The sequence below is a fragment of the Sturnira hondurensis genome, unplaced genomic scaffold (genome assembly GCF_014824575.4).
Source record: "Sturnira hondurensis isolate 20B ecotype Veracruz unplaced genomic scaffold, ASM1482457v3 Scaffold0010812, whole genome shotgun sequence".
In the NCBI taxonomy this organism is placed as follows: domain Eukaryota; kingdom Metazoa; phylum Chordata; class Mammalia; order Chiroptera; family Phyllostomidae; genus Sturnira; species Sturnira hondurensis.
In genome coordinates this window covers 2,033,426-2,061,358 of record NW_028083443.1, presented here as the reverse complement: position 1 = coordinate 2,061,358, position 27,933 = coordinate 2,033,426, and the positions used below count along the sequence as shown (strand labels likewise).

At 37.6% G+C, this 27,933-nt stretch overlaps 1 protein-coding gene across 1 annotated transcript in view; it reads left to right on the top strand.

Annotated features, from left to right (window-relative positions):
• The first annotated feature begins 225 nt into the window (after positions 1–225).
• MYCBP2 (MYC binding protein 2) overlaps positions 226–27,933 on the top strand; it is a 264,592-nt gene continuing 236,884 nt past the window's right edge. Inside the window, exon 1 of the mRNA XM_037059374.1 lies at positions 226–814. Coding sequence (XP_036915269.1) covers positions 513–814 — 302 coding nt within the window. The 5' untranslated portion in view covers positions 226–512. The remainder of the gene's footprint in view (positions 815–27,933) is intronic.

Genomic DNA, 27,933 nt, shown 5'->3' with positions numbered 1-27,933 from the left:
CCCCATGCCTGAAGCTGACCGCCTGCCTACTCTTCCTCGAGCTGCTTGTAAAACCCGAAGTGGAGATCTTCCAGATTCTGGACGGCTCCACTGCCCCACACCCAAAGCCCTGAGGCTGAGGGAGTGGTGGCGGGGAGGGGGTGGGGAGGGAAGCAGACTGGGGTTACTGAGCATGTGCAAGGAGTGGCGCATGCCCAGTTCAGCCGGCAGCTTCCCATTGCGGGTAGTCCCGGCGGTGAGAGCAGCGGCGGCAGCGGCGGCGGCGGCACCGCCTCCTCCTCACACTCCCGAGGTGGCCGGGTTAGATGAGCGGCCCCAGTAGCGGCGAGGGCCGTGCAGTGGGGAGAAGGAAAAAGAGGAGGAGGAGGGGGTCGTTGATGTCTTTGTAGTTTCCTGGTTGCTGGAGTGAGAGGCCACCGCCGGAGCCGTCGTCGTTGGAAAAGGGCTGTGTGTGTGTGTGCGCGCGCCTGTCTGCCTGCCCGGCCCGCGGGGACCCGGCAGCAGCGGCGAGGATGATGATGTGCGCAGCCACTGCCTCCCCCGCCGCCGCCTCCTCGGGGGCCGGCGGGGACGGATTCTTCCCCGCCGCCTCTGTCTCTTCCTTCCCAGCGCCGGGGGCGCTATTCATGCCGGTTCACGAGGGGTCCGTGACTGCTGCGGGGCTGGGGCTGGGGCTGCCTGCCGCGGACTCACGGGGTCACTACCAGCTGCTGCTGTCAGGCCGGGCCCTGGCCGACCGCTACCGGAGGATTTACACAGCTGCTCTCAGTGACAGGGACCCGGGGGGCAGCAGCGCTGGACACTCGGCCTCCAGGTGCGTCTCCGGGTGTCTGTCCTTGCGCTCCATGCGGCACGCGCAGCCGTATGCTTGTGTGTGTCTGCGTACTTACTGAGTTACCTTTCTGCAAGCGCTTGATGCTGTATAGTAGAGACAATTGAGATAGGAGGGTGCGGTGGCAGCAGTGTGTGCCCTTAGTGTGTGTCTTTGGGTGGGTAGCGAGGGTGGGAGGGTAGCGTGTGATGTTTCAGAAAAGGTGATCGTGCGGGTCGCTTATGACACGTGTGTGTATTGTTGATGAAGGAGGAGGGATGAGTGAAGGGTAAGAGGGTACTGCATGAAGAGAATTTGCAAGAGTGGTGGGGGCAGTGGCGTTTCCAGGGTCTGTCGCAATAGTATTTGCAAGTATTTCTCACTCCCATCCCCCATGACACTCCATCCTCCCTTTTCCAAATCCCCTGAAAAATCTGCCGAATCTGCCTTTCACTTAGTGGTGGAATGGTGTAGGTTAAGGATGTTTTATATATGTGCCTATTCATATATACTCATGTAGGTATATGTATTTATACATTTATATTCATGTATTTATATATGACAGCTTTTTAGATAATCAGGCGGTTGAGTAAGGCATGGGGTTTCCATTTAAGAGAATTAAGCAAAAGGGTTGCAGATGGAGACTTACGTGGACGGGAAAGGTATCTGATTCAGATCCTTAGAGTTGTGCTTTGATAACGGGTCTTCTAGAAATGTGGTTGTAGCTGCTCTTGTGTTTTGATGTCCCATCAGCCATTTCCCTTTATCTTGTGTTCTATTTCCACTGCTGCTTATAGGCTTCAGAGTAGAGGGGGTTTTGTGGGGAAAGGGGGATGCTGAAGAACTTCAAAATAAGACAGCTGGTAGTGTTCATCTGCCACCAACCAGAAAATTTGAGTAGCTCTTAGATCTCTTCCTAGGCTCACTGCACCTTCAGCTTCCTTGATGTAGGAGACATTAAATCAGTTTCATTTTCTTTTTCTTAAAATATGTGTATCTTTTTTGCTTTTCTATTTTTTTCCATGCCCTTACATGCCACACACCTTGGAGGATGGTGACTGACTTGTTTTACCAGCTTGGTTTTGACAGTAGTATTTGGAAGTTGGCATCATTTTTCTCAGGCTTCTTGCAATACATGGGGAAATGGGGAAGCATCATAGGATTTTGTTAAATGTTACATAGTTTAGTGTATTTATTGAATGTGCAGTTTGCTAGGCATTAACAGATGTCATTTCCTCCCATTATGAAAGGGTGGTAGGCTGTAAGTCAGGTATTTGGAGTTTCACCAGTAATTTACTGTGGCTCTTGTCTGTTGCAGAGAGTTTTAATTGTTCATACTTCTCATTTCTGTAGTTGAGTACAGTATTGGGCACATGAGTAGTTTTATCATAAGGATATAAATGTGTATAACCACCTTTTGCTATCTAAGTTGAAGGCCACAGTGGCACAAGTCTGTTTCTTGCCAATGTTTTTGAAACTAGCGCACAACCTCATTAGACAGTTTGCTCTGATAATTGGTATATAATTTTGAGCTGTGAGTCTTTAAAGGATGGCACTGCAGGTACAGTTTTACAAAGCCCTGTCAAAGAATTTAAATTTACTTTGCATGGTATTTCCTGACCTATATATTGGGTTGGCCAAAAAGTTTGTTTAGTTTTTTTGTAAAATAAAATAAAATCCTTCATTTTCACCAATAACTATTGATTTAGATATTTTGAGTATGTCCACTACCTCCCACTATTGACTTCTAGTGGGTAGAGGCCAGTAGTGCTACCAACCATCGTCCAATGCATAAGACAGCCCCACAGCAAAACCATTATTTGGCCAGAATATCAGTAGTTCCAAGAAACTTCACAAACCACCCTTGACACGTTTGATCAGTCACAAGCACCTTCTTCATACACTTCACAAATCTTCTTTTGCATTTCAGTTGCATTTTTACCTTTCTTGAAATAATAAAGCAAAATACTCTGAATATGTTGGGTGTCTTCTTCCATCTTCAGTATTAAAATGGCTGTACAAAAATCCACCAATTTTGATAAGTTTTTTAAAAGTGCATGTTAGTGTGACAGCTGTCACAATACAATCAACAAAATCTTTTGAATGAAGTTAAAGACAACTAATCGCTACTGGAGCCATTGTATGGAAAAAATTAAATTAATTTTTGCACAACCCAATAATAACTTGTGACTGGTATAAATCCTACTTTAACTTTTTAATGCTATTCTTGTGTATTGATGCAATTTCTATATAGCTAGAATAAAATTCATATAGATTAACCACATGTATAAAATTTGTGAATGATTTTTACTCTTTGGCTCAATTTTGTACAAGCTATCAGTTAAATTAATGAAGAATTAGTTCAAATATTTCAAGAAGCACTCATGGAAACCACCCTCAAGTTCTATAATACTATCTTTTACTGCTTGTTTGGGACATTGTTATTTATTAGTGTTCACATAATTTCTTCTAAGTCTTAGCCCACAACTATTCTTTATTGAGACTTTGCTTAAAAATTGAATCAGTTTTTCTTATTAAATATGATGGGGAAAATGGAGTTGGGATTTAGGCACTGAATGAATATTATTTGTATAGAAGTATTAGCTGAGTTAGAGGAGGAGATGAGAAGTTTCAGAGACAGAATGGAGCAAGAATAGAAGGTAAAGCTCTAGTGAGCATAAGTTTAAAGTATGAGAGAAAGAAGACAATATAGGTAGCTTTAGCTTTAAACAAATAAAAATATTAAGAAGAGAACCATGAAACGTTGGCAGCTAAGAAAGAGATACTAGTCCTAAGAAAGTGGATTGAAAGGCCATGGCAGTGTTAAATGCTGAAGGAAGTGAGAACACTTTCCAGGTTACTGACGACTTTTGTGGAAGTGGTCATAGTAGAGAGATGTGAGGACTCAGTAGGATATGTTGAGGTAATGGGGAGATTACCGGGTTATCAGTGAGTGGAGAAGGAGAAATTGCAGGAGTAAGAGAGGGATCTCAGGGACTGTTTTAAGATGACAGGTGGAGAGGTTAGCCATCGAAAAAGTTAGGACCTAGTTTTTCTTTAATAGACAAGGGGAGGAAGTAAGTATTTGTAAATACAAAAACCTAGGAGTATATTGAGGATAAGAATTATATCCTGTTTATTCTGGTAATTCAAATATCTAACACAATGTTTGACACCCATTCTGTAAATATCAAGTGCCTACTGTGAGCCAGGCACTGGTTTAGGTGCAGAAGATAAAGCAATAAGCAAGATAGACAAGGTCTCTACCCTTGGAGCTTCCATTCTAGCGGGGAGAAATAAACAACTGATAATAACAGGTAGTGATATGTAATTTTGAAGAAAATATAACCAATTTCATGTGATGGACAATTTGTAGTGCAGGGAGGCTATTTTTTTTTAAGATTTTATTTATTTATCTTAGAGGGGAAGGGAAGGAGAGAGGGAGAGAAATATCAGTGTATGGTTGCCTCTTATGCATCCCACACTGGAACTGGCCTGCAACCCAGGCATGTGCCCTAACTGGGAATCGAACCGCGATACTCTGGTTCGCAGGCCCACACTCAATCCACTGAGCCACACCAGCCAGGGCCAGGGAGGCTATTATAAGTGGTGGTCAGGACAGATGTCTTTGGGAATCAATGTTTAAGTTGAATTGTAATGATGTAAAGGCGGACCTAGAAGAAGAATCTTTTAGGAAATTGTAATAAAGGCTCTGAGGTGAGGATAAGCTTGTGTTTCAGGAACAAAACAAGGCAAGCTCATTATCAGTCAGTGTTGAGTGAATTAATTACTGTGGATTACGTTTTAAGTGTACAGTAGAGAAGGTGAGGGTTGCTCTCCTAAAGGAGTTAACGACTTTGATGGCATTCTGGTGAAGTGGGTAACAGCTTGGATTCTGAAGTTCCACCAGTTTTAAATCTGAGCTCTGCCACGTTTCAGCTGTGTGGCTATGATTATGTTACATAAGTTCTGTGCCCCATTTTCACCAGGTTCTGTAAGCACAGAACTTACAAAAGTTCTGTGCCCCAGGATTTTTTTTTCTAATTTTTAAAAATTGAGATGTAATTGGCATACAACATTATATTAGTTCCAGGTGTACAACATAATGATTCAATTTTTACATATATTTTGAAATAAATCACCACAATAAGTCTAATTAACATGCATACCTACCACATGCAGTTACGATTTTTTTCTTGAGGTGAAAACTTTTATGATTTCTTTTCAGCACTTTCAAATATAGGGTGGAGCAAAAGGTTTTCAGTTATTCACATGGAAAATAGTAATAATAATAACACAAGAACAATATTTTGTTGTATATAGACACTGTCTTTTCTTTATCCATTCATCGTTGATGGGCACTTAGGGTTGCGTCCATGTCTTGGCTATTCCAGTTATGCTGCAAAGAACATGATGGGAGATGCAGGTGTCTTTTCCAGTTAGTGTAGATCACAAGTGACAAACACAAGGCCCCCGGGTCGAATCAGCCCTCCACCTTGTTTTACCCAGCCTGGCACCTTGTTTCTACCCAGCAGCAGGAGCTCCTTGCCTCTAGTTAAGGAGTAGTTACATTTATACAGTCCTAAAATTACATTAGGCCCTTTGGAAGCAACCATGAGGCTGATGTGTTCCCTGGTGAAAATGAGTTTGACACCCCTGGTGTGGATGTCTGTCTGAGTTAGTGTTTTAGTTTCCTTTTTAAATAAATATCCAGAAGTAGAATTGCTGGATCATGTGGTAGTTCTATTTTTAATTTTTTGAGGAACCTCTATACTGTTTTCCATAGTGGCTGTACCAATTTACAGTCCCATCAGTAGTGCACAAGGGTACCGTTTTCTCCACATCGTCACCTAAGAGACAAGTTATCTCTTGTCTGTTTTGATAACAGCCATTCTAACAGATGTCAGGTGATCTCATTGTGATTTTGATTTGCATTTTCCTGGTGATTAGTGATGTCGAAACACCTTTTGTGTGCCTGTTGGCCATAAGCAGGTCTTCTTCAGAATTCTTTAATCAGATGGTTTCTGTTTTTACTCAATTGTGTGTATATAAGTATATATATTTTGGATATCCCCTTATCAGGTATGTGATTTGCAAGTATTTTCTTCCATTCTGCAGGTTGCCTTTTTGTTTTGTTGATGGTTTTCTTTGCTATTCAAAAGCTTTTTAGTTTATTGTAGTGCCACTTGTTTATTTTGCTTGTTTACCCCTTTGTTTTCTTGTATGTAGAATGGAGATGATAGTAATGAGGATTGGTTTTGTAGATGAAATGAATCCATATATGTAAATTGCATGGCACATTAAGTCCTATTCAATATAAATTATTGATTTCTGCTCAGTGAGGGCACATGGGTTTGGAGACTTAAAGAGAAGGTAAGGATCATGCCTTGCTCTTTTATATTTGGTCTCAATGACTGTGTTGAATGTGGAAATAACTATTTCTTTTATTCAGCGACTGAATAAATATATTTTGTATGAATGAACCAATCAAAATTAGAACATTCAGTTGGAGAAAGGGATGGGACAGGAAATGTGTAAAGGCATGTTTGATCAGTTTTGTGTGTGAATGGCAGTGTAATGTTTCACTTGGGAAAAACTGTAGCACAGGGGTGAAATCTGCTCTGAAGGCAGATTGCCTTAGTTCAGATTCTAGTTCTGTCTTTTTCTGTCTTAAATTGGGCAAAGCATTCCTTTGTCTGTCTCTTTACTTGTAACATTATCAGTATTAAAAGGACATTGTGCCTGTACATGGTAAGTGCTTAGTTCATCAGCTGCTGCTGCTGTTGTTATGATGATGATGGTGATTAAAACCACATATTTAAAATTCCAGTCAGCATGATATGACAAGTTTTTCCACTCAAGAGGGAAATGGAAAAACTAATAGTTGAGTTGATTCAAAGATGAAGTGTGGGCTCAAATTAAAACAGAGCCTAACGGTCATCTCTGCACAGGGACTTCTCATGCAAACTGCCCTCCTTCATGAAGAAGCCTGGGCTGACCTGCCTGCTTCTGTGCTAAACTGCCTGCCTGTACTGTGTTCCTGGACCTTTGAGCCTGTCCTTACAAAGGTTTCTTGGAAGCCTATTCTAACCAATAGGATTGAAGCTTTCCTCATCCAATCAGAGTTGCACGTGAGCTTCAAATTGCACAGTTGCACGTGAGCTCCAGTTCTAATTCTGACTAATCAGGTGCCATTTGGACCAATCAAACTGTGGGAATTTGGAGTCCTCATTGCATGAGCATGGACTAATCAGGGGCCAGAGGTGGAGACTCCTGTTCATATAAGCCAGCTCCTCTCAAGTACAATTTTCCTTTCCGCTGAGGAATAGAGACTGTGTCTCCCTGTCAGAGCTGAAACACCGAGGATGTCCCCCTGGAACAGAGTGAAGCAGAGCATCTCATGGAGTGCGGCAGACCAGTGCAGTGCACAGCATACCAGCAGGAGCAGAGCAGAGCTGTCTGAGACGGGCTTGGCCCCAGGGCTTTTTTACAGCTATGCTGTATCACAGTTGAGCTATTTGGCATTGAATACAGTTTTCTTCTTCACTGTCCCCTCCTCACCTGCCCTGCCCCGCCCCCGAAAAGTTAAAGTGTGATGGAAAGTCAAAGAAAGAAAAGAAAGTGAAGGTTTTTGGTGATACTGATTGACCATATGTTAAAAAAGGAAAATGATACCAGGAGGGAATTGATAGATTGAGAGATAAAGCGGAATTGGGGTTGAAGCAGTAGAATACTGTTAGTGGAAATAATAGAGGAGATTATGCTTAAAAGTGGCGGGGTTTGTTGTTTTTTTTAAGCTAAACTCAGTTCCTTCAACTGCTTTATCTCTGTGTTAAAAATGGTGTTTGAGCCCACGTTTCAGGTGCATGGGATTTTGGTTGTAAAGGTTTAAGTAGTCAATTAATGCAACAAAAATTTAGGGATTACTACTTGATGTGAACCATTGGCCCTACAAAGATTTATAAGATAAAGTTTCTAAACTTCAGTTTATTCTCTGGATGAAAGTAAAGATAGAAAGGAAGGTACTGATAAAAGTGTTAAATGAAATCACTGAGAAAGCATAGTGTACTATGACAAAGGGAAAGGCTGAGCAAGAAGAAAGCACAGTTTGTGTGTAGGTAATGGTAAGAATTCCATTGGAGCTGGAATGTAGGTGCTGAAGGGAGACTAGTAGGAAAGCATTCTGCAAATGGAGGCTGTGGCCAAAATGCTTACTTGAACAGCAAAGTAAGAATTAGGTTTTATTTAGTAGACACTGATGTTTTTGAGCAATGAAGAGATTATTATAGGAGTGAGTGTTTTAGGAAGTGATATGGGATTGAATCAGTGTATGTGTGTGTGTGTATGTATGTATGTATGTGTATATATATATTTGTGGATAGGTAGTAATTTTGATTGGCTGTTATATCTATGGGATCTTGTATCAACACAAGTTAACACAAAAACTATTCTGTTGTCATATTGGTAAGTTGAAATATAAAATGCATTACTCTCTTAGTTTAAGATAACATAAAATCTTCCCTTCGGGCTTAAAAGTAAATAAAAATATTAATTTAAAAATACCTTTGTGCTTTAAGATAATTTGTTTAAAAAATCAAAATAGTTTCACTATTTTATACAACAACAATAAACATTCAGGTTTTTGGAGGAGGGATACAGTTAATTGAGTTTAATTCACATAAGGCATAATTCACCTTTATTTATTGCTTATTCTGTTGCAGTTGTTCATTTTTTTTTACCTTTTCCCCCATTCCACCCTCTTGCCCAAAGTCAGTCTTCTCTCCCTTGTCCATGTCCATGAGTCATTCATACATATTCTTTGACCAATCCTTTCCCCTTCCTCCCTCCCTCTTCCCATACCATAACTAATCCATGTTTCCATGTCTGGTTTTATTTTTTTGTTTTTTATTTTGTTCATTAGATTCCAGTTGTAAGTGAGGTCATATGGTATTTGTCTTTCCCTGACTGGCTTATTTTGCATACTAGTCTCCAGTACATCCATGCTGTTGCAAAAAGTAGGACTTCTTTTTGCTCTGTAGTTTTCCATTGTGTAACTGTACCATAGTTTTTTAATCCAGTCATTTACTGATGGGCACTTGAGCTGTTTCCAACACTTGGCTATTGTACATAGCGCTGCTATGAACATTGCGGTGCATAAGTTCTTTGAACTGGTGTTTCAGGATTCTTAAGATATATTCCGAGCAGTGGAATTGCTGGGTCATAATTATGGTGGTTCCACTTTTAATTTTTTGAGGAAATTTCATACTGTTTTCCGCAGTATGCACCAGTCTGCATTCCCACCAACAGTGCACTAGTGTTCCCAACAGTGCACTAGTGTTCCCTGAGGATGTTCTCCACATCCTCACCAGTACTTGTCGTTTGTTGATTTATTAATGATAGCCATTCTGACCCATGTGAGGTGATTCCTCACTGTGGTTTTAATTTGCATCTCTGATGGCTAGAGATATTGAGCATTTCTTCATATTTCTATGGGCCATCTGTATGTTTTTTTGGAGAATTGACTACTTAGGTCCTTTGCCTATTTTTGATTGGGTTGTTTGTCTTCTTGGTGTTGTGTCATATAAGTTCTTTATATATTTTGAAGATTAAACCTTTGTCCAATGTTATCATTGGTAAATATGTTCTGTATAGTTGGTTCCCTTTTCATTTTGATGATGGTTTCTTTAGCTGTGCAGAAACTTTTAAATTTGGTGTTGTAACAATTGTTTATTTTTTCCCTTTATTTCCCTTGCCCTGGGAGATATATTGGCAAAAATATTGCTCTGTGGGATGTCTGAAATTTCTGTCCCTAGGTTTTCCTCTCGGACTTTTATGGTGCTATGACTCATATTTAAGTCCTTCATTCATTTTCAGTTTATTTTTATGTACTCTTGTGTGTATAAGTTGATGGTCTAGTTTCATTTTTTTCATGTACCAGTCCTGTTCTCCTGACACCATTTATTGAAGAGACTGTTTTTACTCCATTGTAGGCTCATGCCCCCTTTGTCTAATATTAAGTGACCATAGAGACTTGGGTTTATTTATGGGCTCTCCATTTTGTTCCATTCGTCTGTGTGTCTATTCTTATGCCAGTGCCAGACTGTCTTGATTACAGTAGCCATGTAATATAGTTTGATATCAGATGTTGTGATACCTCCATCTTTGTTCTTTCTCAGGATTTCTGAGACTATTCAGGGTCTTTTTTGGTTCCATATAAATTTTTGGAATATTTGTTCCAGATCTGTGAAATATGCCATTGGTAATATAATAGGAGTTGCATTGAATCTGTAGATTGCTGTAGGTAGTATGGACATTTTAATGATGTAAATTCTTCTAACCCATGAACATGGTATATGCTTCTATTTATTTGTATCTTCTCAATTTTTGTCTTCAGTATTCTGTAGTTTTCTGAGTATAGGTCTTTTATTTCCTTAGTTAAATTTATTCCTAGGTACTTTATTTTTCTTGTTGCTATATAGTAAATGGGATTTTTTTTCTTAGTTTCTATTTCTGATAATTCATTGTTGGTGTACAAGAATGCCATTGATTTCTGAATATTGACTTTGTATTCTACTACTTTGCTGAATTCACTTATTAGGTCAATTAGTTTTTTTGTAGAGACTATAGGGTTTTTTATCTACACTAACATGTTGTCTGCTAATGATGACAGTTTTCCAGTTTGAGTGCTTCCTCTTTTCCAGTTTGGGTGCTTTTTATTCTTTTTCTTGTCTAACCAGTATGACTAGAACTTCCAGTACTATATTGAATACGGGTTGTGAAAGTGGGCACCCTTGTCTTTTTTCTGATCGTAAGGGAAATGCTTTTAGTTTTTGCCCATTGAGTATGATGTTGGCAATAGGTTTCTCATATATGGTCTTATTGTGTTGAGGTATGCTCCCTCTATTATCACTTTGTTGAGTGTTTTCATCATAAATGGGTGCTGGATTTCATCATATGCTTTTTTAGCATCTATTAATATGATCGTGTGATTTTTGTCTTTCATTTTATTTATGTGATGCCTTACATTTATTGATTTGAGAATGTTATATCGTCCTTGCATCCCTGGGATAAATCCCACTTGATTATGTTGTATGATCTGTTTAATGTATTGCTGGATCCAGGTTGCCAATATTTTGTTGAAGATTTTAGCAACGATGTTCATCAGCAACATTAGCCTTTAATTTACTTTCTTTGTTACATCTTTACCTGGTTTTGGAATTAAGATAATACTGGCCTCATAAAAAGAGTTTGGGGGTCTTCCCTCCTTTTGAATTTTTTGGAATGGTTTGAGAAAGATAGGTATTAGTTCTTCTTTGAATATAAATTTGTCCTTTTAAAAGTTTCTATTTGGAGGGTCTTAAGAATCATCACCACAATCAAGTACAGATTAAGTATACATCACTCCAAAAAGTTTATTAATTCCTTCTTCCTACCTCTGACCACTGGCCCCCACAGATCAGTTTCTGTCACCAATATTTTACTTTTTCTAGAATGTCTTATAAATCTGGCTACTTAAGTGTAGGACCCCACATACTATTAATTTCTGTTTCTCCCCTCCTTGTATTTTCTGTAAATGGAAGTTAGGCTTTAAAGGTTCATTAGGTTTTGGTTAAACATTTTTTAGCAGTCATATTTTGTATGTAGCCACATGTACTGCTTATTGCATCCCATCCAGGTGTTGGCTGAGGCTCTCAGAGGTTTTGAGATGGTCTCAGTGTTTAATACTGCTCAGTCTAATTACTTGGGTAAGATGGTGCCCATTAGATCTCTTTTCTTTAAATGTGTGCCTTTTCCATTTACAGTAAGCAAGTAATCATGGGTAATAACTTTTGCACACTGTGTATATCTTTCACTTAATGGGTTTAGCACCCTTTGAAAATCCTTGTCTGAGTCAGTAATTTTATTAGGGGTTTCAAAATGATGGTTTTTATAATTCTGTTATTTGTTCTATGTTTATTGACTGGTTCTGTTCTGCAAAGAAATGTTTTTCCTCATGAGCTGGTGATGTAGCTTCTTTTAAGAAAGCAGGGTAAATGCTTAATTCTCTCCCCTCATTAGCCAAATTAATATAAAAATCCATGTAATAGTCTAGTCATGAGGTTGCAGGTGCTGTGGTTTACCACCCAGTTATCTCTGTTGAGGTACAGGCTCCCCTAGCTGTTGTAACCAGCTAAAGCTGGTTACCTCCATGTCCCTCTCCAGGCACTTCCCTTAGCCAGTAACTGCTTCCCTCAAAGTCGTGCTTCTTTTTCAGGACGAGCTAGTATCCAAAACCTGTTCTATGTGAGAATATAAATACCTGGCCCTTTTACACTAAGACAGGATAATTTTGAAGATTACAACTTTAGAGCTCCCCATGGCATTGGCTGAGGCCATCCTGTGATTGCATTGCAATTCAGCTCCTTTCTCTGTTTAGTCTTACTTCCTTCACTGCCCCACAGTTGTTGATTTGGAGGGCATTCTTCAATAAACTTACGGTGTGCAAATCTCCATTTCCGAGTCTCTATCCTGGAGAACCTCACTGAAGACAACTGTGGTCTGAGGAATAGATTTTGACATGGAATTTGGGGGCTAGATTATCTGCCTGCTGGCTGGCAGTGTGAACCCTCTACTGGTTATGTGGATGGAGCACTGTTATGATAACCCTTGGCTGTGCAACTGTTGAAACTCTCACAGGTGGTGCACTGGAATGGGATTCCTGTAGAAGGAAATGTGTCAGTGGATACAGTATCTTAGGCTTTTGAGAGGTTTTAGAAAGTTATTAATTATAAGGACTGTGATAGACATCTGTTGGGGAGTGACATTGATAGATTGGAGACAGTTGATGAAAGGCTGAAGGTTATTGGGGGCAAAATGAGAAAGTTAGGTTATTTCTTTAGCATTATGTAAAGAAATTCATCTTCTGCAGTAGGAAGAAAGAAAAAGCTAAGGATTAGGCCTGAGACTTAATTTTAAGTGTAGCAGAGCTCCTGGGTCAGTTGAAGTCTTGGCAAATCTGTGCTGCGATAAGAAATCAGTGGGGGCCCTGACTCAGAATGGGACATCAGAGTTGATGCACATAAGCTCTTTGAAGCCCCGAATTCTCCCCAGCTCTCTGGGCTTGCAGAAGCAGCCTTCTTCTGATTAGAGGGTAGTTGCTTGGAGACTATACTACCTCCATCTAGTCTTCTCTTCCCTACTGCCATCATCAACCCAATAATTAGAGGTAAGGTAATCTATTAGGCAGTGCTAGCCTGCTAGGAGGAAAGGGGCTACTGTGTTTGTGCTTGTGTGTGCACACACACACACAACCTCAAACTGTGTGCTGAGACACCCCAGAACACCATGGCAGACACACACAAATGCCATGGGATATTTCATAATTTCAAAGGCAACACAGTAATATCTGTTGCAAATTACCAATGAGGTAATTCACATTTTTGACATTAGGTCATGCTACATTCCTTTTGAGGATGTCATATCTTTTCAAAAAATTTCAGGTAGTTGCTGTAATAGAAATCAAGCACAGCACAAAAATCAGTGTGGAACAGGAAAGGAGTGTGGCATGTTTTAATCTGATGCCAAGTCGGAGAAGTTGTGCAGTGCCCAGAAGCTGCACATGTCCTAATATTTTAAAGTAATTGTACTTAGCTAAGAATGAAATAAAACTGTTTTTCTTTCAATTTTTGTGTATTCTTTTTTCAAATGGCTAAGTTGTTAGATGTAAATTCTTATCATTTGGATCTTACTACTTAACACTACTCGTAGGTATTTCTTTTGGCCTACAGGTGTTGTGGAAAAATTACTGGTGTTGGCTCTGCAGGGCCCACTAATGGACTTTTTATTTATCAATAGTGATGTAGCAGCTGAATTGCTGAATGTCCAGCCTGACAGTAGCCATGCTGTCCTATGTTCTGTAAAGGACCATGTTTCATTTTGACTGGATTTGACACATATTCTGAGTATAAATTTGTCTTTCCAGCTTGCAGGAGCTCAGCCAGTGCCACTAATTGAGGGCTTACAGAATACTTGATTTACCAGCACAAGGTCTCCATAATAGCGTTTCAGAGTAAGGGACCTACTTTATATATAGCAAAGGAGGATCCATGGGATCCATTTTCCCGTCACGCATCACTCCTCTTACAAGCTTTTAACAATAGAGCAGCAGAACAGTCTTCTGATGGCACAATTGATGATGGTACCTGGAGGTTAGACAGGATAGTGTGCAGAGATGAGGTCCCATCCTCCAGTGTTCCCAGTAGGAAGAACATACAGAAATAGGAGTGGTTCTACTTAGCATCACTCTCGGTGATCCACTGGGGAATTTATGCTTCCCTTTCCTGTAGTTCTGAGCACCACCGATTAAAAGGTCTTGGTTCTCAGAAGGGGATCATCTCCCATAGAAGGTACAAGAATCCTTCACAGTTTAAGACACAGCTACAGCTAGGACTTGACATTTCATTTCCAAGGACGGAAGTCACCATTTGGACAGGGATAATGTACCTAGTTACCTGGAGGAGGGAGAGCTACTGCTCCACAGTGCAGCCGGGGATTCGGCACACAGGCGATTTATTAGGTGTCTCTTGGCACTTCCTTATCCAGTTTTGAAAGTAGATGAATATGAGAAAGGCCTTACGACTACTTCACGAAAACAGCCTCCTGGGCCAGCAGAAATGCTAGCAAGTATGGAGGGAACCTAGAATGGCTAGCAGAGAAGAGGTTGTGACTGTAAGTTTTGGCCTTGAAACCATTGTGTGTGGGGTTTGTATTTTGTCTTGCTTTATTTCCTCTGGAAAGTTTGTCTGGGAAATGGGACTAACTAGAATTCTGGAGGAGCTTTATTTGAAACAAGGGAATCCTAGTGTAATAGGTAGTCTATAGTGAATGCTGTGGATTAATTTTAGTAGTTGTTTTATAGGTTTTCTGGGATGTCTGTATAGTCATATTCTCATTCTTTCTCATCTCCAGATACCCCTGCACTCCCCCACCTTTATTTTAATTACAGGAACTTTCATAACAATGCTTAATAGAAGTAGTGAAAATTTCTTTCTTGTTCCTAATCTGAAGGAGATACAATTACAAATTAGTCTTTCAGTATTAATTATGATGTTAGCTATAGGTGTTCTGATGGCTTTTACCAGTTTGAGCAAGTTCTTTACTATTCTTACCTTGCTGATAGTTTTAATTGTGAATGTGTTTCGAATTTTGTCAAATGCTTTTTGTGCATTTATTGAAATGATAATATATTAAGATGAAAAAGAGAAGAAAATTAATTTTTGAATGTTAAGTCAACTTCATATTCCTGGGATAAACCTTCTTGTATGCAACGCATTTTAAGTTTGACTTGCTAATATTTTATTAGGAATTTTTAGGCCTATATTTATTAAGTATATTGGCCTATAATATTTTTTGTTTGTTTTTGGTGATATCTTTGTTAGGATAGGTTTTAGCATTACAGTTATCCTTATCTTATGAAATGAGTTGGATAGTAATCTCCTCTCATGTATTCTAAGAAAGTTTGCATGAGATTGTTTTTATTTCTTCTTGATATTTGCTAGAATTCACTAGGGACAACATCTGGTCCTGGAATTTCCATTTAGGGAAGTTTTTGACAAATTCAGTTTCTTTAGTAGATGTAAGGATAGTCAGATTTTTTTGTTATTTCTTATGTCAATTTTGGTAACCTGTATTTTTTGGTGGGAGGGAGAGATTTACCATTTTATCTAAATTGTTGAAATTTTTGGCACAAAGTCATTCATAACATTCTTTTCTTATCCTTTAATGTCTGTGGGATCTGTGCTAATTTCTTTTTTGTTCCTTTTGTTGGGGAATTTTCTCTTTTCTTTGATCAGCCTAGTTAGAAATTTATCAGTTTTATGTATAAGTTTGAAGAACCAACATTCTCTGTTGATCTTCTATTTTATTGACTTTTCTTTCACTATAGTTTACTTCTACTTTGAGTTAGTTTTGTAGTTTTTCTAGTTTCTTAACTTAGAATCTTAACTCATTGTCATTGATTTCAGATTTTTCATTGCTTCTAACATAAGTATTTAAAGGTATGAAATTTCATCGAAGTACTGCTGTAGTTGCATCCCATGAATTTTGATGCTGTCTGTATAGGGTGGGGCAAAAGTAGGTTTACAGTTGAGTACGTGAGACACATAGTTTTTTCTTGTACTATTATTTATTAATTATTGTAGTATTTTCTTTTTTGTAAAGGTTTTGGCAACTTATTTTTTAAAGATTTTATTTATTTATTTTTAGAGGGAGGGGAAGGGAGTCCCATGTATTTTGGGACTTTGCTCCTAGGTATAGGTACATTTATAATTGTTAAAACTTAATGGTGAATTTTATGACACATGTCTTTATCTCCACTATTACTTGTTGTCATGAACTTATTTTACCTGACGTCAAAGTAGCCTCTCCAATCTTCTCATGCTTACTGTTTGTGTGGTAAAATTTTCCATCATTTTACTTTTGACCTATCTGCATTTTTATATTTAAAGTTTCTATCCTTTGGGCAACATGTGTTAGGATTTTACTGCTTTTTAAAAAATCCACTTTGTCAATATTTGCTTTTCATTTGGAGAGTGTAGACTATTAATACTTAATGTAATTAATTATTGATGTCATTGGCTTTAGGTTTACCATGTAATTGTCTTCTGTTTTCCTCTCTTTTTTTGTTCCTCTCTTCCTCTTTTTTTTGCCTTTTGGATTTTATCGTAGTATCCCATTTTAATATATCTGTTGGCCTTTTTGGCTTTATCTTTTTGGTTTTTAATGTTAAGGATTTATACTTATTTCTATTGAAAACCTTTCATAGTCCATTTAGGTTTACTATTGTTACTGCATCATTGAAAATGGAGAAGCCTTCCAGTCATATATATAGACCCTTTACTTTGCTTTCGCTGCCTGTCCCCTCTTTATATTACAGGTTTCATAAGTGTTGTGGCTACATACTTGGAAAACCTCAACGTACACTTACAGTTTTTTTGTCAAGTCATATGTATTTTAAAGAAGTTCAAGGAAAAAAGTAGTGTTTTATGTTTACTTATACGTTTATTATTTCTGTTGTTCTTCCTTCATTCCTGAAGATGCTACATTTCCTTTCACCCTAAAGTACTTACTTCAGCGATTCTTGCAGGAGCAAACTGTTTTTCTTCATCTGAGAATGTCTTTCTTTGGCTTTTATTGCTAAAGTGTATTTTAGGTGGATGTAGGATTCTCAGTAGACACTTGTTTTCTTTCAGTGTTTCAATGATGCTCCAGTATCTTTTCACCAGTATGGTTTCTGATGAGGAACTTTTAGTAATTTGATCATATTTCCCTCTCTGTAGTATGACACATTTCTCTGCTTTCAAGAATACTTTGGTTTTGGTTTTTAGCAGTTTGATTTGATCTGTCAAGTCATTTTGTTTTGAGTTTTATCCTCTTTGGAGATGCTCAGCTTCTTGAATCTGGAAATTTGTCTTTCACCAGATTGGGGATGCTTTCTGCCATTATTTCTTCAAATATTGTGCCCTGGTGTGTGTTTCTTTTCCTTTTAAGATTCCACTAACATGATAAAACTTTTGAGATTGTTCCACAAGTCTCTGACTATTCATTTTTCCTTTTGTTTGTATGTTTTTCCTTTGCTATTCAGATTGGATAGTTTTTATTGATCCATTTTTAGGTCTGCAGACCTCTTTCACTGTCATTTCCATTTTCTTATTGAACCCATCCAGCAAATTGTTTTATTACACATATTGTTCAGTTTCAGAATTTACATATGGCTTATTTTTAAGATAATTTCTGCTTGTCTTCTGAGAGCTTTTTTTTTTGTATTCAATTCAAGTGTGTTTCCCTTTACTGGGTGGAGCATTCTTATGGTAGTTGCTTTAAAGATATTGTTGGATAATTACAGCATTTGGATCAATCATCTCAGGTTTGGCACCCGTTAATTGTTTCTTTTCTTGAAATTGATCACATTTTTCGTAAGTTTTGCATTGGGAGAATTTTGAATTGGATCTTAGACATTGTGAATGGTACATTTTATAAACTCTGGGGCATATCATAATTCTCTGGAGAATGTTGATTTTTGTTGTTTCTTTTAGCAGACCACCAACCCACTTAGGTTCAGATGATGAATTTGGTCTTGCCTTCTGTGGGTGGTGATTCAGATCTTGGTTTAATTCTCAGAGCCTTTGCTGTGTTTGTATGGGTCTGTCCCATACCTGTACAGCTCCACAGTAAGCCTAAGACTTTTGTTGGTTTATATATAGAATTAGGGAATTCCTTTCTCCATCTTTCTCCTTTCCAGGATTTCTTGCACCTTCTTCAGCTGGCAGGAGCCACTTCCCCCAAATCTGTGTCCAGAAAATAGGGTTTCTTTTGGAGTTTTAATTTCTGGATTGTTGCTTCAATGCCTTGAATGCTTCTTAGACTTCAGGCAAAGCTGTTACAAAAAGGAAAAAAAATAACCAGAATGAGCCCTGGCTCATGGATTGAGCTCAGTGGATTGGGCGGGGGCCTGCGACTCAGACTATAGCGGTTCGATTCTCAGTCAGGGCACATGCCTGGGTTGCAGGCCAGTTCCCAGCAGGGGACCCATGAGAGGCACCCATACATTGATATTTCTCTCCCTCTCTCCTTCCCTTCCCCTCTAAAGATAAATAAATAAAATCTTTAAAAAATAACCAGAATGGGAAACTCACTAACTGTGGGTCATTTTTCCGAGTTTGACTCCCCTCCTCAATCTTCTTTTTTTCCCTTTCCAGAGTTTTCAAGTAATTCTCCCCTCTTCTCCCTCCCCCTTTCTTCTTTCCCTCCCTTCCTTGTCTACCTGCCTCCTTCCCCCCTCCCTCCCTTCCTTTCTTCCTTCCCTTTTTCCTTTTTTGTTTTTTGTTCAGTTTTTAGTTGTAAACAGTGGGAAAGATAGGCTGTATTTGGGTTGATGCCATCATATTGGAACTAGAGTTACTTCTATGGATGCTTTTAAGATTTTCCTCTTTGTCTTTGATTTTTAGTAATTGGTCTGTACTGTGCTTAAATATTTTTTGTGTGTATATTTCATGCTTGGTTCGTTGAACTTCTTACACCTGTGTAATGTTAATTTTTGTTTAATTTGGCATATTTTGGCCTTTATTTCCTCAAATATTTATTATTTCAAACCCAGTCTTTTATTTCCTTCTGGGAATCCAGTTATACACATATGAGACTGCTTGATATGGGTGAGGGGTCAGCAAAATTATTTTGTAAAGGGCGGGATACTAATACTTTAGGCTTTGCAGCAGTATGGTCTCTGTTGAGATTTTTCTACTCTGTTGTTACATCTTGAAAGCAGCCATAGATGGTGTGTAAACAGATGAGCATGGCTGTGTTCCAATATAACATTGTGTTCAGTATGTTGAAAGCCTCCTCACGAATATACTGTTACTTACCATCTGCCTCTTTTCCTGTAGGTCAGAAGTCTGAGACATTTTCTTGAGACATTAAGAGATCATAATAGGCCCTGGCTGGTGTAGCTCAGTGGATTGAGCGTGGGCCTGCGAACCAGACAATCGCGGGTCGATTCCCAGTCAGGGCACATGCTTGGGTTGCAGGCCAGTTTCCGGCAGGGGTCAGTTCCCTGCAGGGGATGCACCAGAAGCAACCATACATTGATGTTTCCTTCCTCTCACCTTCCCTTCCTCTCTAAAGATAAATAAATAAAATATTTTTTTAAAAAAGAGATCATAATAACCTAAAACCTACTCATTTTTACCTTTTGCAGAAGGCAGGGATAGGTGAGATTTCAGTGGGAAAGTGAATCGAGGTTAGATGGAGAAGGGAAAAGAGAATTTAGAAATGAATGTTTAAAGGGAAAGAAGAGGGAGACAGAATTCATTTATCTTTTGGATAGGAGACACTGCAGTGGATGTTCTTAGCGTGCTAACCATGTGTCTTTAATATTTCTCTCCATGCTCTCAGCTTACATCTGTGACTGTCTGCCTGAGAGCTTTCTTACTGGCCATAGAGACATGCTTGGCCTCTGTGCAGGGCGAGCCAGAAATGCCAGAGTGTTAATTAATGCCTTCAGAAAGGCTTTCAGCCAGTGATGGATGAGGAGTCGGTGGATAATACCTCATTTTTCTCATCTTTTCTGGTGGGATAACTGAGTCCTGTTCTACACCATCTACCAGAGTTCTCCAGTAGGGTGATGCTCTGGTTGCCCAGGTCAGGGTAACCAGCTTAGTAATGCATTCTTTCTTGGCTGCTTTCCCTAGGTCCCTTCTGATTCCCCCTCTCAGTGGATCTTGCAAAGCAAGTGCTTGGACCTGAATCCTTGAATCAGGTCTACTTCTGAGGGAGTCCAAACCAAGGAAGACACTTTACTTTAACTTAGTAATAAGAAATAAAAATGTGCTAGCTCTTACTAAATAGAGTTGCTTCATGGCCTGAGTTCTCCTCACCTACTTAGCCACGTGTACCTTATAGTATAAATCTGCATGAGGCATTCAGTCATAACTTAACAGAGATTTTCTGGTCACTCTTAACAGAGATTCTCACAGACAGATTTCTTAACAGAGATCTTCTCCTCACTCTCTGCTCCCACCCTCTTTCCCCCTCTTTATCTTTTATTTTCCCCTTTTTCTTAGGCTGTTCTGCCCACTGCAACTGTAGCTTTATTTATAGTTCTTACTCCCAACCCCATGTGAAGATTTCCAAATAAGATAAAGGGACATAAGCCACATAGAGGGAATCAGTTTGCATCTTTCCCTTAGATCAATTTACAGTGTTAAAATCTCTTGTTATTAATTATAATTAGGTTAAGTAAATAAACATCTTCTACTTAGTAATCAGAGGCCTCTTCCTCCTTAATTTGAGCACAATGATGAGAGTATCATTAATTACACAGGAGAAGTAAGCCTGACTTCTGTAGAAAAGCTTCAGTTTACATAGAATGCTTTTATTTTTTATTTATATTTTTTATGAGATCAAGCCCATACACAGTTATTGCATACAGAGTGTGTTCCTAGTATTCTGGTCAGTTTGATGGATGTCATTCACTTGCTGAAGAATTCAATAGCTGTGGAAAAGATTTTTTCAATTATAAAATGAGATGTAAGTGTTAATTATTATTTATGAATCTATTAATATACAATTTTGGTCCTTAAGTCAAATATTAAGATTCATTTCAGTCTAAATATTAAACTTCATTCTATATTAGCCTACTCCAAAAACATGGGTAAATTCAGCAACCATTTTTTAGGCTCTTTTTTTCCTTTTTTAAAATAATAAATTGTATTTTTTCTGTTATCATTTATCTCCCTTATACCTCCCTTCCCTGACAATCACCATACTGTTGTCTGTGTCCGTGAGTCCTTTTTTCTTAACCCCCTTCACCCCTCTCCTGGGGTGGTAGGCCTGCTGTCTAGCTATGAGTCTGTTTCTATTTTGCTTGTTAGTACAGTTTGTTCACTAGATTCCACATTTGAGTGACATTATATGGTATTTGTCTTTCTCTGACTGGCTAATTTCACTTAGCATGATGCTCTCCAGACTCATCCACACTATTGCAAAGGGTAAAAATTTCTTCTTTTTTATGGCTGTGTAGTATTCCATTGTGTATATGCACCATAGTTGTTTTTAGTGATTTTTAAATTAGCTTATTTTTAAAAATTGGTGTTGTATCCAGTGATATTGATAATTCCTTTTTTTAATGTACTAAAAGATATTTATTGGATATATGTATGTAGGCATTTGGGGAAGGACTAGGGAAAGTGTTACAGCTAACCCATAAGAATCTAAGTTTTCAGTAAAGTGATTCATCTGTCTGTTTTTTTAATTATATTGTTTCTTCCATTACCATTTAACTCCCTTACACTTTTCTCCTCTGTGCAATCACCACACTATTGCCCATGTCCATGAGTCAGTCAAAGACAAATGCTATATGATTTCACTTATATGTGGAATCTAATAAACAAATTGATAATTCACTCTTTATTACCTTATTTGTAGATTATTTTGCATTTTCTATATAGTTGCTATTTACAAATAAAAGTGCTTTACTTTTTCCTTTCAACCAATTGTGACTTACCGGCTTCCAGTACAGTATTAAATAGAGGTGGTGTATGTTCTTGTGTTGTCTTTTCCATACCTAGTGGAAGTATTTAATTTTTCATCATTGAGTATAATTAAGTAAAATGTTAGCTATAGATTTTTTGTAGATAATCTTTATTAGATTAAAAATACTTTTACTGCTCCTGTTGAAATGATCATACTTCCCTTATTCTGGTGTTATGTTGAATTGCATCAATTGGATTTGTCATTTTGCCTATTTTCCTTTTTTATGTTTCTGGGCATAAACATAAAAGGTCGATGGCTTTTTTCTTCGTATCTTTTAAATTAAAATATAGTTCACGTAAATATAAAATACACCTTTTTAAAGTGTATAACTCAGTGGTTTTTAGTGTATTCACAAAGTTGTGCAGCCAGACGTTTTTCTTCACCCAAGAAAATAAATTCCATACCTATTCATAGTCACTCCCCTTCTCCTTTCTGTCAGCTCCTGGCAACCACTAATCAGCTTCTCGTTTCTATGGATTTATCTATCTGGACATTTAATATACATGGAATCATACATTTGTGAGCTTTTGTGGCCTTTTTTTCTTTCATTTACCATAATGTTTTTAAGCTTCATCCATATTATAGCATGTATCTACTTCTTTCCTATTTGTGGCTGACTAATATTTCATTAAATGGATGTACCACGTTTTGTTTATTGATTCATCAAGTGATGAACATTTAGGTTGTTTCCAGTTTGGGGCTGTGTCGTATTTTTGCTTTTGTGTTCATGGGAGATATTGGCCTGAAATTTCCTCATTTCAAAATACCCTTCTTAGGTTTTGGTTTCAGAACTATGCTAGTCCCATAAAATGATTTGGGTAAATGTTTTTTTCTTTTTATATTCTTAGGAAGAGTTAGTCTAAGGTCAGTAGTGTTTGAAAGAAAGCAAATTACGTGTTTGGAGTAGTTCACTGGCAAAGCCAGCTAAGTTTAGAATTTTCTTTGTGGGAAGGTTTCGATTTAGGGATTCAGTGTCTGTAACAGATATGTCTATTTAGATGTTGCATTTTTCCTGGTTCAGTGTTTGGAAGTTATATTTTTCAAGGAATTTGTCCATCTTATTTCAGTTTTGCAGTTTATGGGCATATCTGTAGTGACATCCCCCTTCTTATTTATCAGATAGATAGTTTTCCGTTTTTTCTTGACAAATCTTATAATAAGCTTATTGCATTTACTAATCTTTTCAGAGAACCATTTAAAAAATTATTACAGTGACTAGTGGTGACATTAGTTAATAGGATCATGTAGGTTTTACGTGTACATTTCTGTGAAACAAAATCTGTATATTGATTGCACTGTGTGCCCATCACCCAAAGCCAAACCATCTTCTGTCACCACATATTGGCCCCCCACAGTCACACCTTCCTCACCCCCTTCCCTCTGGCAAATACCATGTTGTGGTCTATGTCCACAATTTTTAGGTTTTTATCCCACATATGAGTGAAATCATGTGGTTTTTAGCTTTTTCTGACTGACTGATTTCACTTAGCATGATATTCTCAAAGTCTTCCCATGTCACAAATGGCAGTATTTTGTCTTTTCTTAGGGCTGAGTGTATTCCATTGTGTATATGTACCACATCTTCTTTATCTGATCCTTTACCAAAGGACACTGGTTCTCTGCATGTCTTGGGCACCATGAATATTACTGCAGTGAACATAGGGATATATTTTTTTGCAAATAAATGTGTATGTGTGTGTGTAGTTTTTTATGGGGTAGATATCCAGGAGACAAATCGGTGGGTCATATGGTAACTCTATTCTTAATTTTCTGAGGAACCACCTGACTGTTTTCCATAGTAGCTGCACCAGTCTGCATTCCCACCAGCGGTGAATGAGGGTTCCCTTTTCTCCACAACCTCTCCCATACTTGTTATTACTGGTCTTGTTCACAGTAGCCATTCTGACAGGTGTGAGGTGGTGTCTCAATGTAGTTTTGACTTGCATTTCCCTATAACTAGTGAGGTAGAACATCTTTTCATGTATCTGTTGGCTGTTTGTATGTCTTCTTGGGAGAGGTGTCTGATCATGTATTCTCCTCTTTTTTTAATTGGATTGTTTAATTGTTCGGTGTTGAGTTCCATGTGTTCTTTATATATTTTGGATATTAAACCTTTGTTGGAACTGTTGTTTGTAAATATCATCTCTTATTTGGTTGGTTGCCTCTTTAATTTGTTGGGGTTTTTTTTGCCTTTACTTTCTTTGCCTTTGGGTCAAATTAGTAAAATTCAGAGAATCAGTTTTGGCTCTTTCATTTTTTGTATTAAGTGTTTGCTCTCTCTTCCCTTGATAACTGCTCTTATTTTATATTTTCCTTTTTTATATTCTTTTCATTTCGTTTGCTGTTTTCTTTCTAACTTCTTAAGTTGTAAGCCTAGATTATTTACTTCCAGACTTTTTTTTCATTATATGCATTTATGTATTTGCGAAAAGCTATTTATTTTCCCTAAGCACTACTTTGGGGGGCATTCCACAAATTTTGATGTCATATTTTATTTTCATTTAAGTGAAAATATTTTCTATTTTTCATTGTAACCTTCTGTTATAAATCTTTTACTCATAATTTATTTGGAACTCTGGTTTTTAGGTTTCCAAACATTTGGGAATTTCTTAGTTTTCTTTCTGTTGGTTTCTAGTTTAATTTTCTTGTGATCACAGCCCTTGTAAATTTGTTGAGACTTTGTCTGTGTCCCAACATATTGTCAGTTTTGGAAAGTATTCTGCCATGCATTAGAAAAAAATTGTGCATTCTTTAGTTGTTGGTTGTGTTTTTTCTATGTGTGTCAATTAGGTCAAATTGATTAATTATGTTTTAAATTTTTCTATATCCATGCTGTTTCATCCTCTTCTTGTTTTATCAGTTAGAAGAGATATGTTAAAATCTGCTCTTTTGTTAATGTTTTTTTCTCTTATTCCTTCAATTTTGCTTCATATATTTTGAAGCCATGGTATTATTAGCTACATTAAAGTTAAGGTTGTTATGTTTTCCTTTGATTTGACCCTTTTAGCATTATGAAATGCTCTGCTCATTTGTAATATTACTTCTGGCCTTAAAAATTACTCTGTCAAATACTAGTACTTTGGGGAGGCTGGTGAGTGTATTCAAGATACATCATATTTTGCCATGTATAACATGCACCTATGGTTTTGTGCTCATTATACACTGGATTAATACGCCCATGGTGTTTAATCATTATACCCATGTATAATGTGCATCATTATTTTTCCCTTAAAAATTTGGGCAAAAATGTGTACATCATACATGGCAAAATATGGTATCTTCTCTATCCTTTTACATTTTATTCTGTGTCTTCTTATTTAATATTTTGAAATAACAATTATTATTTTACATTTTTTTACATTTTATTTTTAATTGAATTTATTGAGGTGACATTGCTTAATAAATACATAATTTTCAAGTTTGCAATTCTATAATATTAGATTATGTGTATGGTCTATTTTGTGTTTACCATCCTAAATCACGTCTCCTTCAGTCACCATGACAATTATTAAAGGAAGACCTTCCTTCTGTATTTCTTATAGTATTGGTATATTGATAATGAATTACATCAACTTTTGTGTATCCAAAAATATCTCTATTTTTGTCTTCATTTTTAAAGGTGTTTTTGATAAGTATGTAATTCCAGTTGCTAGGTTGCCTCTTCCGCACTCCCTTGCACTTTGTAACACAAAAAATGGGAGCAATCTTATTGTTGTTCTTTTGAGTGTCTATTTTTATCTCAGGATGCTCTTATGATTTTTTTCATTATCCTTTGATTCAGCAGTTGGTGCCTAGAATTTGGTGTGCTGAGGTGTGTGCATTTTCCTGCTTGAGATTTCCCTGAGTTTCTTGACTCTCTCAGTTGATTTCTTTTCATATTTTCATAAAATTGTCATGAATTATCTCTTCACATAATGCTTTTGTTCCATTCTTTTTTCCTCTGTTTGTCTTGGATTCCAGTTACATAAATGTGAGACCATGTGACTGTGTCCCATATCTCCTACTCTGTTTTGTTCATCCATTCTTTTCTCTGTGCTTGAGTTTTTAGGGATTTTTCTCTTGCCCTGTCAGCAAGCCCTTGAATCCTGTTTTCCTTGAGTCTCCTGTGCTCTTAAAATTGTCTGACAAGTTCTTAATTTGAGATATTTATTTTTTTAAGAAAATCTACGTGACTTAAAAAAAATAAGATTCTGTTCAAAATTACATTGTTTCATTTTATTTTTTAAATCCTTGCATCTATTTCAAGTCCTTGCCTTCTAACTTCACTATCTGGTTTATCTTGAGTCCGCCCAGTTGTCTGGTTTTCTCTTGATTATCTGTCACATTATTTTGCTTCTTTGGTTGTCTTCTGTGGGCCTGACATTTGGTGTAAAAGAACAGTTATTTTCTTCTAGAGAGGTTTGTTCTTTGCTGTATTACATAGATAGGGTAATATCTGAGTTGGCTACTTCAGTCCATTCAAGGATTGAGTTGATTCTTCCTCTGCTGGAATTCTGTCTTCTAAACACTGGGAGACTATGGGAAACTGACTCTGACCTGTTGGCCTAACCTCCTTGTCCTTCTTCACTGCCCCATCACTAAGCAGAGCTACCATTGGGAAAACTGGCCATGTATTTGGGGTTTTTCTAGATTTCCTGTCTGTCATTCCAACCCATGCAGTAGTCTAAAGCTCCAGTAGTTTCTGGTTTCTCTTTTTCATAGAGTATGTCTGTTTAAACCGAGCTCAATTCTCACTGGTATCCAAACTCCACAGGTGTCCTCTTGGAAGAATATGCTGATAATAATTTGGGCTCACTCTAGGGAGTGCTTTTCCATATCTGGACTTCCAGTTCATCTAGTCCTTAATTGCTTCCACAGCTTCTTATGTTAGTCTAGGTTTTGAGGATAGAACAGTGGCTTGCTTCTATCTAGTATCTTACTTTAGGGAAGTGGAAGTAAGGAGTTAATCTTTGCAAAAAGAAAAAGATAATTTTAGAGTGCTTATTTGTATAAGCGTAGTGATGTTTTGGAATAGTTCTATCTGAATCATATAAGATTAATTAAGTATTTTTCTTTCTGATATGAGCCTGTTTATCAAAATATGCTATAGACTAGGAGTCAACAAATTAGTCCACAGACCAACTCAGCACAATTCCTGTTTTTGTGTGCTCTGTGAAGAATAGTGAAGAATAGTTTTTATGTTTTGAAATGTTAAAAAACATAAAAAGAAGAAAATGTCATTAAATTTTGTGAAATTCAAATTCTCGCATCCAGGAGTAAAATTTTATTGTAACACAGCTATGCTCATCTGTTTTATGTGTTGTCTGTGGCTGCTTTTTATGCTGTAGTGTTTGATTGCAATGGAGATTTTATGGCCTACAAAGCATGAAATATTTGCTACATAGTCCTTTACAGAAGAAAAAAAATGAAGCCTTTTCCTGCCTTAGACCAGAGACTCAGAATGTTTTTCATTGCTCATAACTAAGGGAAATTAAAAATTGAAACCCTCTTATTCCTAAAGTTCTTTGAATGTATTAAAATCCTAGCATTTTAGAGTTAAAAGGAACCTCAGAGATAATCTCCTTAATTTTGCTATTTTACAGATGAAGAAACAGATTCAGAGTGAGAGAGGTTTTAAATTAAATCATGACTAATTTTGGTTTTGTTAGAAACACACTCAGTAATAATCTGATAGAGGAACTGATGAGCTATATCATGGAATAACTTGCCAAATTTATTTGTTCTCATATTGCAGAAGTGTTTGGTTTTCCTTAAACAGTGGTTGCTATTAAGAATATTTCTTTGGGCCCTGGCTGGTGTAGCTCAGTGGATTGAGTACGGGCCTATGAACCAGAGAATCCAGGTTCGATTCCCAGTCAGGGCACATGCCTGGGTTGCAGGCCAGTTCCCAGTGGGGGGACTCATGAGAATCAACCATACATTGAGATTTCTCTGCCTTTCTCCTTCCCTTCCCCTCTAAAGATAAATAAATAAAATATTTTAAAAGGATATTTCTTTGGAATCTTTAAAGTAAATATATAAAATAAGTAATTAAAGCACATTAATAACCTTTGTCT